At 40.0% G+C, this 15,838-nt stretch overlaps 1 protein-coding gene across 2 annotated transcripts in view; it reads right to left on the bottom strand.

Annotated features, from left to right (window-relative positions):
• The window catches only part of pcnx2 (pecanex 2), a 36,213-nt gene that overhangs the window by 12,687 nt on the left and 7,688 nt on the right, over nt 1-15,838 (bottom strand). For both annotated transcript variants that reach the window (XM_088351585.1, XM_088351586.1), the window contains 20 exons: nt 14,266-14,401; nt 13,913-14,055; nt 13,075-13,228; nt 12,956-12,988; nt 12,666-12,837; nt 12,485-12,595; nt 12,307-12,398; nt 12,109-12,218; nt 9,952-10,060; nt 9,745-9,837; nt 9,453-9,603; nt 8,079-8,220; nt 7,825-8,002; nt 6,330-6,438; nt 6,111-6,240; nt 4,260-4,318; nt 3,965-4,180; nt 1,648-1,901; nt 1,347-1,580; nt 351-454 (listed from right to left, as the gene is read on the bottom strand). In XM_088351585.1, the coding sequence (XP_088207711.1) occupies nt 351-454; nt 1,347-1,580; nt 1,648-1,901; nt 3,965-4,180; nt 4,260-4,318; nt 6,111-6,240; nt 6,330-6,438; nt 7,825-8,002; nt 8,079-8,220; nt 9,453-9,603; nt 9,745-9,837; nt 9,952-10,060; nt 12,109-12,218; nt 12,307-12,398; nt 12,485-12,595; nt 12,666-12,837; nt 12,956-12,988; nt 13,075-13,228; nt 13,913-14,055; nt 14,266-14,401 (2,730 nt within the window). The remainder of the gene's footprint in view (nt 1-350; nt 455-1,346; nt 1,581-1,647; nt 1,902-3,964; nt 4,181-4,259; nt 4,319-6,110; nt 6,241-6,329; nt 6,439-7,824; nt 8,003-8,078; nt 8,221-9,452; nt 9,604-9,744; nt 9,838-9,951; nt 10,061-12,108; nt 12,219-12,306; nt 12,399-12,484; nt 12,596-12,665; nt 12,838-12,955; nt 12,989-13,074; nt 13,229-13,912; nt 14,056-14,265; nt 14,402-15,838) is intronic.

The raw sequence follows: 15,838 nt of genomic DNA, 5'->3' as shown, positions 1-15,838 counted from the left end.
AGATTGGATTTCCTGCAAGATGCAGCTACCTTATGCGATTGCCCAGTTTTCTGGAAGATGTATGTATGTGTTTTTGTGGTTTTTATGAAATGCCAGCTAAAAATCCTGACCTACTACCTTTTTCTCTCTGAAAAGAGAAAGTCTACTTACCCAAGCCACACAATTTGGGAAAAACTTGGCAATAACATGAATTAGTTTAAATACTACCACCCGAGTGGCCCAACAAAGCACAGAAAATATTCAGCTTTGAGGCAACATTTAACACTTAGAGCCATTTAACTTTTTCATTGAGAACAAACCCAGTTGTCCACACTTTTGGACAATCTGGCTGACTGACCATGCACCCCTACCTGTTGGACATGTTATGTGATGCTGTGCCGAGCGAGCGTCTCCCCAGGACTGAGAGGGCGTACGACAGCGTCACCAAGGTAGAGTCTTCATCGCAGTCAACAGGCTGGGAAGATAAATATGAGGACACGAGAAAAGAACAGACTTCATATTTTGATTATTTTTGGTACCCCGTACTGAGTTCTGACCTCTTGGTGATGTTGAAATATTGAAAAATGTCTCTGCATGTAGTCATAATTGTGTGCGTTTTCCAATTACTCTATCTTTTTTTTTTTAAAAAATCATCACATCAATATGTAATCATGTTGATAATTTAGTGGTAAAAAAATGCACTTTATAAGGTTTGATGTATTGAGTTGTTTTCACTTGTCGCCAAGATAAATCCATTCATCTTGTTGTTATTTAGCCTCTGCATTGTTATAAGTGGTGTTCTGATTCACATTTTGGGGTGAGGCCTTGAGTTTTATCAAAACCACCTGCAGCAGTCTGGGGAGAGGACTGGTATGAAGCTGGTGCTTTTGGAAATGTTTTACTAATATCTGTGTTTGGCCCCTTTGGTATAGAAATGATTGTCAACCTTTTTGGAAGCACACTTGTGAAACCATTACAATTTTTTTCTCTACTCACAAGCCCAGCATACTCTGTTATATTTATTTTACTGTGATAATAAACCTCAAACTGCTCACTTTAGCGCTTAAGTTTACCCATCTTGTCACACGAACACACAGGAAGAAAAACTGTCCTCTTGCAGTTAAGTGAAGTTCAATGAAGTACTTGGGACAAACTTGGAAAACCCCAAAAAATCTTGTCGCTCTTTTATATTATTCCCTGATTGTATCTCTGAACTGCCTTTGTTTTATGTTAGGTTGTTATGTTTTGTATTTGTATTTACCTTGTTTTGTTGGATGTTGCATATAAACTGTGCACTACACATACATATTTTCTTGCCTACCATTCTGACCTCAATCACACCTACTAAATTCCCAAGTCTTCCGTACCGACTCAATCTTGCCCGCACAATACTGGATCCACTCAAGGTACACATTACAGAAGCTGGCTCGCGTCACCCCTTGCAGGCAGTGTACGTAGTCTTCATCTATCTTGACACTAAACACTTGAGGGTCTCGCTCAATGTGGTGCCACTTGGTGTAGGACTGCAATGCCTCATTAATGGCGGCATCCTTGAGCCAGGTGGTCAACTTGGGGGATTGCACCAGGTAGTATATAACACTCTAAAAGAAAGAATACATCAATGAGTAAGATAGCCTAAAGGGGAAGCTTCTGTTTATATACTAGTACCTTAAGGTAGTAAGTAATGAGCAGCTTGCGGAGGTCATAAACCTGCAGCATGGTGGCAGCGTTGTTTTCACTGATACTGTATCCCTCCAGCAGGTACTTGGTGGCCGTTACCTCCCATGCTAGCCAGCGCAAGTTGAAAGCGGCATTGCAAGAAAGCATGTGGGGCAGGTGGCCAGGTTCACAGCAGCAGCAGGAGTCGTCCTCCTCTACGCCTTCGGTGATGGCCTCCACCTCTCGTTGCTGGCAGTAGGTTCCTGGCAAGACAAAAACAACTGATGTAGTACAAAAACAGTGTGGAAAAACAATGTGAAAATGCAGTAGAATAGAGACAGTAAAGGGTAGAAGCTGAAGAGCAGGGACATTATATCGACGGTGGAAACACTTGGTACAAATTACATACTGTCCCTGTTAATCTGTCAATTGCTCCCCCTATTAATTGTTCCAATTCCTCTTATAAAGCGAACATAACGTGGCACCTATATAAGCATGCTTCATCGAAAAGGCCGGAGTATGCAGAAAAAATAAATGCTTGATCAAGGAAAACGTTTGCTAGTGTACCGCAACAACGATGATGTTGTCGTCTGCTACCAGTGACCAAAATGATCAGATAGTGTAGAAATGGGCTAGACAAGATCAGTCTAACAAGTATTTCCCGTACAAACATCTTTATGCTGCGTACACAATAACCATCCATCCATTATCTGCACCGCTTATTCTTATCCTCGCGGGGGTGCTGAAGCCCATCCCAGCCATCTTCGGGCAGTGGGCAGGAGACACCCTCAACTGGTTGCCAGCCAGTCGCAGGGCACACAGAGACATTACCATCTAGGGACAATTTGGTCCGGCTAATTAACCTGACATGCATGTTTTTGGAATGAGGGAGGAAACCGGAGTGCCCGGAGGAAACCCACGCAAGCATGGGGAGAACATGCAAACTCCGCACAGGAAGGTTGGTAGCTGGATTTGAACCCATGACCTCAGAACTGTACCGCACACGCGCTAACCGCCGAGCTGCCTGCGTACACAATGCGAAATGATGAAAACATGTATAATACAGGAAAAATGTATCATTTTATCTATGCAACAAAAACATGTCATTGTTCGGTGTATCTGTTTTGTTACAGTGATCAAACAAGTAACAATCATCAGTATCAGTACTGTAGATGGAATTAGATTGCTAATTTGTTTATTTTAATATAGTAATTATCTGCTCATGATACAGGGAATGTATTTAAAATGGATTTTGTTTCATGAAGCTGTTTATTTTGTTAAAAAAAAGTTTTAAAAAAAGCATAGTAAACATTTCTTTGTTCCACTGGCAGATAATTTCTGCAAATTTTAGGAATTGTTTAGTTTTTTTTTGACCGGTTCTGAGAATAGCTCACAAGTCATGTAAGTTATTGTGACTGTCTAGGAATTTTGATTTCTAATCATTGACGTGATCAGTGATTTTAGATACATAATCAATTCTTTGTTTTCAAATTAGCCTTTAATTTATAAATGTAAATCACCAAGGCAGATGTTTTAATAGTTGAATGAGCCTATTTTGACCTTACCCATGATAATATAAATAATATAATAATAACATAGTAGTAACGTTGTAGTTACATGAGCTGTTTTTCACAAACGCATATTAAACTGGTGCGCCTTCGTGTTATTCAGTAAAAAAAATAAAGTAGCTCTCAGCTTCAAAATAATTGGTGACCTCCGCCTAATACGTGAAATTAGGCAACATGATAATTTAAGTAACGAAAAAGTGTAAATGGCGACAGGAATGATTTCTTAAACATTTGCAAGGAACACTGTGCCCTGAGATTTTATTATTAAAAAAGTGTTCCAGGGTTCAAAAAAGGTTGAGAAACATTGGTCTATACCATGGGTATTCAAGCCTTTTGAATCTGGGGGCTGCTTTTTTTTATTAATTAGGGCTACCATTTTGATATGCATTTCTATAATAACATGTTTTACTTGTTTTTACCATGTAATTACCAGGTTGTAATTATTAGAGTTTAAAAAGAATCATCCAACCACTAAATATCATGCCAGTTAGAAATACATTTCCTAGAAAATCACAAAGACCCATGATATATTTTCAGAACCAGTATGCAGGCTACTCAGGTGGACTTAGGGGGCTACCTGATGCCCGCAGGTGATACATTGGAGACTCCCGGTCCATACCATTTGACAGAAAATAAAGCAGCTCCACTCCATGAACCCAGGTCAAACAACAATGTATTTCCCATCCTTTCAATGTGTTCACCGATGTACACCTGGGCTCTATACCGGGGTATCGCAATCTTACAAAGCAACTTCACACCTCTGAACTCCAACCCTCGAAGCTGGAAGGTCACCAGGCCGTTGCCAATCTCGATGAGGTGTACTAGGGCATTGAGATAATCCGAGGCCAAGATGAAGCAGTCCCCGGCACTGTAATTGCCCCAACGGCCCAGCATGAGATCCCCACAGAGGGAGTGCTGCAGTGAGCGTGTCAGGTATTCGTAGAAGATAGAATTCAGGTTGTTGTCATCGCAGCCTGGCAGGTGCCCAGAGAGGAAGAGTGATTAAAGAATATTGTATTTTACAAGATTGTAAAAAATTGCCCGGTATCTCACCAGTCTCTTTGTCAACTTGAGACACCAGACGGCTGTTGGAGTTGTCGATGCGCTTTGTACTGTACCCAAAAAAAGCCTTCATGTTTGAGTACAGTTTTGTTCAAAGTGACTAACATAACCTGCACTGTGATGGAAAATATATGTTTAGATATTTCAAATAATCAGTGTGACCACATAATTCTTTTCTTAAAGGGACACTGTAATATTTGACCATAGATGTTGCAGAATTGTGTAGTGGAACCACAAAAAGAGTGCTACAAAGCACAAGGAAGAATACAAACAATGGAGACTTAAAGTGACCAAACAATCATTTTTCTGCCCAGCCTTTCACAATGCTTTTGGTTTCTCGGGGCAATAGTTGTAGCAAGATGGCGGAGAATCATGTCAACTTCCTGTAGGTGAGCCTCATGTTATGTGAACTAAATAAAAAAATTCTCAACCCACGACTATTAAAAAAGCATATTTATACCATAGTTCATGTATTTTTGCTTTTTATTCAAATCAATGGTATTATTTTAATTAATTCAATTTTTTCCACTAAGGAACACTAAATAATGCGGAATGTCTCTTTAAACAGAAAAACACAATACCGCAAGTTCTACTTTTAGAGATACTCTACATGACATGTACACACACACAAAATAATTTTTACCAAACATTGAGCTTTTTGGTGTATGAAATGAATATGCATTTATATAGCGCTCTTCAAGTCAAGACTTCCCAAAGCGCTTTACAGTGTGCTTCACATTTCCCAATAGCGGCCGTGCAGCCATGTAAGGCGCTAACCTGCTTATTGGGGGTATTAGGGTTTCAGTGTCTTACCCAAGGACACTTCGACATGTAACAAGGAGGAGCCGGGATTCGAACTGCGATCTTTTGATCCCAAGACGAGCGCTCTACCTCCTGAGCCACTGCTGCCCCATATGTATGATTAGGGCATTTAAAATGTCCCAACTGTCCCAAATTAGTTTAAACTCAAAACTGAAAAATGACCTTTTTTAAATGAGTTAATTTACTTTATAATAAGCAAAACATGTAATTTTTTCTTTAGACATTCTTAACACATCTTTTGTCTATTATTCGACCGCTAGATGTCGCTGACTTGTGTAGCGCAACCGAAAATGACTGATAGAAACTCAAGTAATTCAAAGTTAGCTGAACTGATTATTTTTCTTCTCATTCTTTGCCCAGCCTTTCACAAAAGTTTGGGTTACTGGGTACCCATAGCAGAAAGATAGCAGGAAACCATGTCAGCTTTCACGAAGTAAGGCTCATGCTATTTTAAATAAATAAAAAAGTCTCCACCTACAAGTATTTTAAAAAATACATGTTTATAGGATAAGAGGTGCTAAACAATGCACACTGATCCTTTAACAAACAAACAAAAACAAAAAAAGTATATAATAATTTCCCGACTATAAGCCGCACCTGATTATAAGCAGTACCCAATACATTTTGTACATGAAAACCTGCACCTAACTTAAAGCCATAATTTCTATGATAAGGGTCAGTTTCTGCTAATTTCATTAATGTACAATGCGTATAATCTTATGTTAAACGACTTCCTCTGTGGTGTTTACTGGCGGTTATGTTATATGTGTGACTTGTGTCTTCTTCGACACCACCTGTCACACTCTTAACCTTTATGCTTGAGCGCCCCTGGTGGCCATTACAAAAACTGCTTACATTAACCGCCTCTCGGAATAAACTGCTGGATTAAAACTGTGTGACAAACGTTGTAGTTTATAGTTCGGAAATGACGGTAAAAAAGACAATAAATATAAGTGTACTATATTTTCGCTGGGTGTCACATTCTCGACATGTCAATGACATCATTTCATTTTGCCTCACTTGTAGTTTCTCTCCCAGAACTTAATCGGTCTTGGGTACGAGGAGATGAAGATGGCACTACCCAGGAAGGGTGCTAACGGAGTGTAGAAGACAGTTGTGATCATTGTCTGCAGGAGCAGCATGGCAGAATCTCATTAAGCGCCGACAGTCAAGGACAAACTTGAGAATCTCATGGTTTGACAAAACACACACACACGCTTTAGGCAACCAGAAGGATACGAGGCACAGCGAAGGGTTGGGCAAAGGCGTGAAAGGCGCTACCCCAGGCAATCTGCCAAGGTGCAATGTAAATCAGAATGAAGTGCAGCTTCAGCAACAGTTCTCGCATCTGTAAACAAAAAAGGTCATTTCATCAGGTGTACATGACGAATAAATTTGACCAGAGGTGGGTAGTTACGAGTTATATTTACTCTATTACATTTACTCGAGTGAGTTTTGGGATATTTTGTACTTGTAGTAGTTTTAAATCACTAAACTTTTTACTTTTGCCTGAGTAGGTTTGTGAAGAAGAAACTGTACTCTTACTCCGTTATATTATGCTACATTGAACCCGTTACTTAAATCCCCTCCACGTAAGTATGTGCCTGTCTATCTCTGCTAAGGCACATTTATTATGTCAGAGACCTTGTTTCTTTAGCCATTATTATGTATGTCGCAATGTATTCTGGGTAGGGACATAGCATGGTTGCTAACCTCAGCCAAGCAGGGCAAAACAAATGGTAGCAAAAAAGTCCAAATCACTGCCTGCTCTGGTTTTAAATGTGATGTTTTCTCAAAGAGAGAAACGAAAAGCAAATTAAGTTCCAAAATTAAGTTTTGATAATATTCACGAGTTGTAAGAAAAACATCACTTTTTGCATATTATTTACAAGTCAGAGCTGCCTTGTGAATATTGCCTATCAACCCTAATATTCTGTTATATCCTATTTATTTCATTTTATAACAGGTTTATCAAGGGGTGCCACATCAAATCTCCTTGTAAACAATGTTCATTATATTGTTGTAAATGACAAAAACGAGTATTCTATTATATTCAATTCAATTATATTCTATTATTTTGGGATAATCAACATTTGCTGACAGACTCAAGAGGGTGCAATGGTATTGGTTTCAACAAAAACTTCATTTTAAATGTAACAATATCGAATGGGTGTTTACTGCTAGGGCAGCACGGTGTAACAGTAATTAGTGAATGTGGGGCACAGTTCTGAGGTCAGGAGATCGAACCTCCTGTATGGAGTTTGCGTATTCTCCCCGTGCTTGCGTGGGTTTCCTCCGGGTACTCCGGTTTCCTCCCACATTCCAAAAACATGCATGTCAGGTTAATAGGCCGTTCCAAATTGTACCTAGGTGTGAATGAGCGAGCGAGTTGTCTGTCCCTGTGTGACCTGCGATTGTTCCAGTTCAGGGTGTCCACTGCCCGCGGATAGCTGGGATGGGCTCCAGCACCCCCGCAACCCTACTGAGGATAAGCGGCGCAATGGATGAATGGCTGGATGTTTACTGCTACAAGCACTTAAAAAACCCAAGACCTCCTGAAAGACTGGACGAAAAATGGGACCAAAATACTCTTGTTTTGTTACTTTTGAGTCTAAGTAGTTTTTTTCCTTGCTACTGTTTGCACTCGTTTTCGGACGCACAACACACTACAGCAACATCAAATGGTCAAATAATACACACTGTAAAGATGTGCTTCCAGGTTCATCCCCCTCACCTTATGGAAGAGGATGGACATGAGGAAGAAGTCCAGCAGGAAGCTCTCGGAGGCTCGTGGGCAGTCGAAATGAAAGAAGAGCAGCGTGAAGAGCAAGGTGACGAACTGGAAACTCGGGTCGCAGAAGGACGAACGCAGGAGCTTCATCCCGGCCACCGTTGTCAGTAGGACATCGCAACTTCACGGGTCAGAAAAAATCAATTATGTCAGTGGGAGCGACCTCTGCTGGCTCGCAAAGGTAAGATGCATCTTACTGAATCCCCAGCCTTTTGCGGTGGCTCAGGACAAAGCTGTGGTTGGTGAGGGCGCTCAGGACGATGGCGGGGTACACAAGGTACTTCTCCAAGCACAGTAGGCACACGTAAAGACGCTCGAACCACATCAGTACTGCGTCCTCTTACATATGACACAGAAAAACAATTACACTTGTTAATTTCTTTCAGACAGTGTGTATAATTGGTTGAATAAATATCACTGTATTGTGTCGTGCAACTGACAAAAATGTTAAGAATCACAAGGAAGAATATACTATGGAGACTCAATGTGACACACCAGACCTTTTTTCTTTTTCCCTTTTTAGCCAGGCCTTTTGAAAGGTTTTTGTATTTTCGAGTATCCATAGCAGCAAGATGGCAGACAATTATCTCAGCTCACTCTAGGTGGGGCTTATGTAAAATAAATGCTAATTTCTCAACCTACGAGTATTTTAAAAATTAACGTTTGTATGATAGTCTTTGTAAAAAATTTTTTAAATCAATATATTTTTTTTTAATGAATGAGATTTTGAAGCTGCTAAATAATACACATTATCCCACTAAATACATTTCTACATTTCATGAAACAGGTATATTGTTTTGAAATTTGAAAAATCAAACAGTTCTACTTATTACGAGTGAGTAAAAAATGCAGAGAAAATAATATCAGGTACTTAATGGGTATAAGCGCGATTAGGGATTATTTCATACAACTTTTCAGGTTTGTATATTAAAAAAACACAGATTTCAAAGGTTTCCAACAAAATAACCATTATTCATTTATCCAAACCAAAATATGTTTTTTTATACTATATACCCCCTTTTTTTCAGGGTGCTATAAAGTAGCAACATTTTTTGGGGTTGGTTGAAAGTTTATGTCCTATTTATAGGTTTGGCTTGTCATCTTTGGGTGGTGAAAAACAAAATTATCTGATTTAATAGGTGTGTTTTGTATAAATGTAACCACATTTTGGTGATTATTTGTGCAAAACATCCCAAAAAGTTGGGTCTCATTGATCTGTTTTGTTGTTGCGCCTGCAATGGAGATTGCATGGGATTCCAGTTTGTTATTTTGACTAATAATCCCACTTTTGTTAGTTATTTTGACTATTATGCACTGTTTTTATCATTTACACTATTGGCCAAAAATGTCGCTGTTCTTTGATTCCACACCCTTTACGGTGGGATCTGCCTTTAGCAACATAGGAGACTTAATAAAAAGAAGGGCTCAGAGAGGGCTTGGGGGAAAGATTTGGGATTTGGCTTTGTGAGAATTCTTTGTACTGTCCTCTCCTGTTCTCCTTGCAAAGTCAAATTACTTGATTTTTTTTGGGAGCGTGTCACTGTCGCCATTACTATGCTAGAGTGTCTGACCTCTGGGCTCAAACTGGTGGTATTCTTTAGTCTTGAGCACCGGGTGTGAGATCCACAACCAGGGGTGATGCTTCCTCAACTGTGGGATTACGTAGTGCGTCACCAAACCCACTGTCCCGGCCAGTGCATACAATACGATGGTCACAAAGGGCTAACGTCCCAAAAAAAAAAAAAAAAATCAATTTAGGAAGCGGGTACTGACATTATCATCTGCTCCATGCTTCTGGGCTTCCACCCGAATAGTTTCTAGTCGTAAAGTATTTTAGAGTCCCGAAACCAGATAAGGACTCACCTTAAGCGACAGGAAGACTGTGCTGGCGGTAATGGCGAAGGTCAGGATGTAGGCGAGCGAGCACACAATCATGTCAGATAGTAGAATCTCCTTCTATGGAATTACATTTGTGGATAATTGATAAGCTGTTGAATGTGTAATTTGTGCAATGTGACAAATTCCACAATAAAATCCAAATAGCAAACACAATTTTCCTATTTTGTTTACCATGGAATTTTGCAGCTTCTTCGGCAAAGGGTCTTCAATATCGACGTCTTGGCCCTCTTCTTGCTCGCCTTCGGCCAATGTAGGCATTACTTTTGATTTAATCAGTGAGCTGAAGTCACATAGACAGTGTTTTAATTCAGTTTTGTTATACTTCTTTTGGGATTATTTGCTTTAATTTTGTTTAGTTAATTTAACATAAAAATTGTAAGAATACAGTGCTAACACAGAATAAAGGGGAGCATATTCAAAGGATCAACAAAAGATAAACAATAACACAGTTTATATGGAAAAATGGAGTAGGAAGATTAAGAACAATTATTTAGTCCAATCAAATCAAAATAATACCGCTTCATGCAGTTGTTTATTTGATTATAATTGAAATGAGAACAATAAAATTAAAACTGAATAAAATTAGATACAAAAAACAATCGTGCCTCTACCTAATTTGTCTACTTTTTTGGTATTATTTCTGACCTGGGGCTCATTGAAACCAGGCTAAAAACACACTTCTTCAGGATGGCTTTCAATGCCCCGTAGTACATCCATCCACTATCTGCACCGCTTATCCTCAGGAGGGTCGCGGGGTTGCTGGAGCCCATCCCAGCTATCTTCGGGCAGAGGGCAGGGGACACCCTGAACTGGTTGCCAGCCGGTTGCAGGGCACAGAAACAGACAACTCACTTGCCTATTACACCTAGGGACAATTTGGAACGGCCAATTAACCTGACATGCATGTTTTTGGAATGTGGGAGGAAACCGGAGTGCCCGGAAGAAAACCCACGCAAGCACGGAGAGAACATGCAAACACAGTAGGGTTCGATCTCATGACCTCAGAACTGTGTCGCACAACCACTAACCACTGCGCTGCCGTGCCGTCCATGCCCCATAGTATTTTATTTTATCAAATATTGTTGTATTATATTGTTTTGTGTTATTTGTTTGTTTTATTTATTTTTATTTTTTTATTGCTTGGCTTAAGTTACTGTAAAGCACTTTGGTAAGCCAAAGGGATTGTTTCTAAGGGCTGTATAAATAAAAAACATTTACATTTACAACAGTTTTAAACCTCTTTTAACATACAGCAAATAATTAATATCTTTTCAGGTGTAACTCTTAATTATTCCATAAATTGACTTTACAGAAACACACATATGTTTTTTGTTGTGAATGGATCCAAGTGACTTCTTTTCCTATCTACATGCCCCTCTGATCTTTACAAAACCCTCTGTATGTAAGGTTATTATATCCTTGCACATGTTTTGTGCTGTTTTGAATTCCACTACACTAAGTCATAAAATTTGCGTATTTTGGATTCTATCAACATTGAATTGTGGAGTTCTGATGATATGTATATATACATATCTCATCTCATCTCATCTCATTAGCTGCACCGCTTATCCTCAGTAGGGTCGCGGGGGTGCTGGAGCCCATGCCAGCAATCATCGGGCAGTGGGCAGGGGACACCCTGAACTGGTGTTATATATACATACATATATATATATATATATATATATATACATTTTAACACTCGCACTTCCCTTTAAAGTTTCATGGCGTCTTCTGCATCGCAGTCCACAACACATGGCGCACTGCACGACAGGAAACGCCACTCATTTTGAAAAAAAATGTAATTATTTAAAGATTCTATCCAGAATTTGAAACTTTTTTACTGACTGCTGCCATCTCCTGGCTCAAATTTATGATCGCAGCCTCTGTCAGCTCAATTATCAACTATATTTGTTTTTGCGACAAGCTCAAAAATGTTTTCGTTTTTAATTTTTTGGGGTGTTTGGGTTGGCGTTTTGACTGTATTTGAAACCGACCTTTTCTTACTTTTCCTATGTTTATGCTACACTAACAAAAAACTGCAATGACAAGCATAAAGTCACTCTCCAACCTAATCTCGCCTGACCCCTCCTCCTTCTACCTAATTTGTTGCACATCACAAACTGCATTACTAAAAGTGAGTTAAAAGCAAATGAGCGCAATGTAAAAAATTATATAGCCTCTTGGAACTCAGTTGGGCATTGTTAACACATACTTAATAGAGAAAATAATCAACTTTGAACTTTTTAAGGACACCCCAAACGACGCACCCCATCATGAAAATACGTTTTATCTGATTTGACTCATTCTAGATATAAGGGCTCTGCTCACATGATGACAGAAGGGTCACTGCTCTGCCGGCTGAGGTGATAGGAGAAGACCACCAGAAGGCCGCAGAATCCAGAAAACAATGCAGGTGTGTGCTGCTCATCCCATGGGTCCTGTAACACACACACACACACACACACACACTGGCGAAGACAATTCTTAAACATTTCTCGGTACATTCAGCACTTAGGGTCAGTTTACCTTTAGAGCTCCAAAGCAGAAGCCATAGAGCAGAGACAGAGCGACCAAGCTACGGAGGATGCTGTACACTGCAGAGATCAGACTTGTAGCCGCTGTATAAAGGTAAAGACCCACATACAATTTCTTTACAGTTGTTCTTTTTTGTTCATAAGATGAAACGGAATACGGCTTGACCGACCCGTTCCTCCGAAAAAGTGAATGTCGATCTGCTCCAGCAGGTAGATGATGAAGGTGTTGACTTGCGGGAAAAGGCCCACCAGGAAGGTGATGGGGAAGCAGTGGGTGAAACCTGTTACGGAACATCGACTTGATGCAGGGGCTAAATCATGAGTGCCGCCTGCATCTCGGTCCTCCCGTACCTACGAGCAGGTTCTGCAGGAGTCGCAGAGCGTCGTGGCACACGATGGTGACACCGTACAATGTGGAAACAGGAAGATCTTTTCTGCGTAGAAGCTGCTCCAGAGCCCAGATGAGCGAGCAGAAAACGCAGAAGTATGCCGCACGGCTGTAGGCCACAAGCTGGTTGTGACCCTGCACATATGCGAAACCAATTATGAATTGTGTGAGATGTTGGTTTTTCAAATATAGGATTAAAATGAGACCTTTTGTGCAAAGGGGAACATATTTTGAAATCAGAGAAATAACTCACGTGTGTTGGTGATGCTGCATCCGGTTGAACACTCTGCAAAGTAAACGCACAGGGATAGATAAATGTATATGACCAGTTGACACTGAATAGTACACTTATTGATTGAGGGTTTGTTTTACTTTTAGTAAGGAGTATTGGCAGCTGGCAATGACCAAACAGAACTGGAACATCCAAAAGTCTTTGAAGCAGCCGTCATTGAGTAGTACAAAGCCAAGGAAGGAAACCAGGAAGGCCATGAAAATCGCCACCAGGTTCTCCAGAACATCTTGGTTCCTGTAAGGGACATTGTGTATTATTTAGGGCCTCTCGTTGGTGATTTGACTAATAAGGAGAAATCTATTAACTTTTTTTTCATGGGAATAGATTTCTTTTTCCTGCACCTTTAAATTAGTTTGAATGGGTTTTCTTCTGAAATTTTATTATTTTTTAAAGAATTTGAAAAATATGCTTAAAAAGAAAGAATGCTTTTCAGGGCAATTCTTTAAGTTAGAATAAATGCTAGTGATCGTGTAACATGAGAAAAAAACCTACAATTTGATGCACATTATATAAACAGTAAAAAGGGAGAAATAACTTTTTTATGGTTTTAAACTAGGTGAGTGTATAGTATTTTGAGGCCTATTAGTGTTTAAAACAGCTGCAGTCGTTTGTAAAAAAACAAAACAAAAACAATATTGGTTCGAATAAGCAAATATATGAGCTATCATATAAACGTACATCTTTTTAATACTCGTAGGTCGAGAAATTTGTATTTATATAGATAACATGAGGATCACTAAGAGGTAGCTGACATAAGCGTCGACATCTTGTTGCTATGGGTATCCCCAAAAACGAACACCTTATGAAAGGCAAAACTTTGCAGTAATATTATATGAATAATATGACATTATTTTTTTCTGGTGATAAAGTCATGTAAAATTTGTATTGAATGTGTTTAAGAGTAAGGAGAGCACTTACCTATCCAAAAGAGCGAGCAAGGTGAGCCGGTCGTACAAAAGCTCCACCCACTTGCCAGGAAACAGTTTGAGCTTGTAGTAAATCTTCTTGTCAGACTTTTCCTGAGTAGAGGTCTCTGAAGTGTCGTCTAAAGAGTCCTCTTCCTGATAAAACCACACTACATTTATGTACCTCAGCAGAAGTGTTCGAGTTGGATTACAACAGTTCTATATGGTCCTTAAGCCTTTTCTTTCTTTTTTTAGGTGAAAAAATGAATAATAAAAATGATAATGATTATTACAACAATGATGATAATATTAGTAATAATAACGGGAACTGCAACTTTGTTTTAAATGGAATTCTTAGATGCAAACCTGGAAGATCTCAGGGTGTGTTCTCCGGGGACGAAATCTGTGTGATGGAATAATTCGACGCTGAAAAGGGCAATCTCCATGACCGCCTGCCAGGCTGTCTTGACACTCGGAATTGGAAGAAGTGGACAGCAGGTCACTGCAACTCAAATGCACACATACAGCTAACACTATTCAATGGAAAATCCCCAGTGTCACAAAATAGAGATTGAGATCTACTGTCAGTTTCTTTGTCTATTTCTCAATTATGATATCACATGACTGCCCAACTTAGCATTCTAATTCACAGACGTGAATAGGATTCAGCTAAAATCTTTCACCCTCCCCTGACTGCAGGTGACTGTTTTTTCTTCTTTATGTATTTCTGAGGTATCAGATTCGAGACTATGCGCAGATACACACAAAAACAAAGAAATCTTTTTGGTTTTTACCTCCTGGCCTCTCAGTAATTTTTCTTTCATTCCTAGGTGACTCAAAAGGTTTGCCCACCCCTACACTAGGACCATAATCTACACCGTGCTGAAACCTGACTTAGACCCCTTCTCTGTTACCTTCGGGCCTGTACTCACATGCTTAGTGTTTTTTTTGTTTGTTTGTCTTTTACTAAGAAGCGTTATGGAGAGCAAACTCGACAACACTGTTACATATGTACATACTGTACGTGGTGTCATGGTAACGTTTTGCGCAGCAACTACTCCGGTGGCTAAGCGCATTAGCAGACAATTGTACCGTGTACTGGCCCACCTCTCCCTAGTGCAGGGGTGGGAAAACTACACCACAGGGTCTGTCAAGCTTTTTGATCAAGCCTGCCAACCTGAAAATATTCAAAATGATAATATATATAAAATATTTTTCTTTCATGTTCTACTAATAAAATGTGTTGATTTGGTGCCACTCTTGTCCCCAGTTTCTTTTGATGTAGTTTCCCTCCATAAAAAAAAGTTTTTTTATGAAGCACAGGCACACTGTATGTCATGATTACCGATTTGGATCACCTGTGCCCTCTCATTTGGCCCCAGCCGCTGCGGGCTACCTGGTTCCCGGTCCCTTTTCAAACCAGTCCTGGCATTCTCCAGTTGTCAGTCCATCTGCGAACCTCTGTTGTTACAAGGCAAGCCTTTTTGACCCTGACTCCCGCCTGTCCAGTTTTTGCACCGTTTTTCCACCTGTCCGTTCCTGATCTCCCCGTTTGTCTCCGGCTACGACCTGTCTTTGATCCCGACCACATTTCCTCTCCCGTCCCGGCTTACGACCCGTTTTTGATCCCGACCAAATTTTTGCTCTACTGTCCCTGCTATCAACCGTTTCTTTCTGTCCCTGACACCGCCATCTCCTGTTACGGAAGATCCACTTCCGTATTCGGATCACGATCCGATTGCGAGAGCGTTGTGCTTCTCGCGTCCAGCGAGCACCGGATCGCAGGCGCTACCCTTCCCCTTAAAGAACATCATCTTCTTTTTTTTTTTTCTCATGAGTTAAATGTTTACAATAAAAAAAGCAACGTTGCAAAAAATAATGACATAAAATCGTGATACATGTTTTTTGGTAATGACCATGTGAGAAAAACTGGATAAGT

The sequence above is a fragment of the Urocampus carinirostris genome, chromosome 13, assembly GCF_059441175.1.
Source record: "Urocampus carinirostris isolate Australia breed hairy pipefish chromosome 13, RoL_Ucar_1.0, whole genome shotgun sequence".
Lineage (NCBI taxonomy): Eukaryota > Metazoa > Chordata > Actinopteri > Syngnathiformes > Syngnathidae > Urocampus > Urocampus carinirostris.
This window is presented reverse-complemented; position numbering and strand designations above follow the sequence as displayed.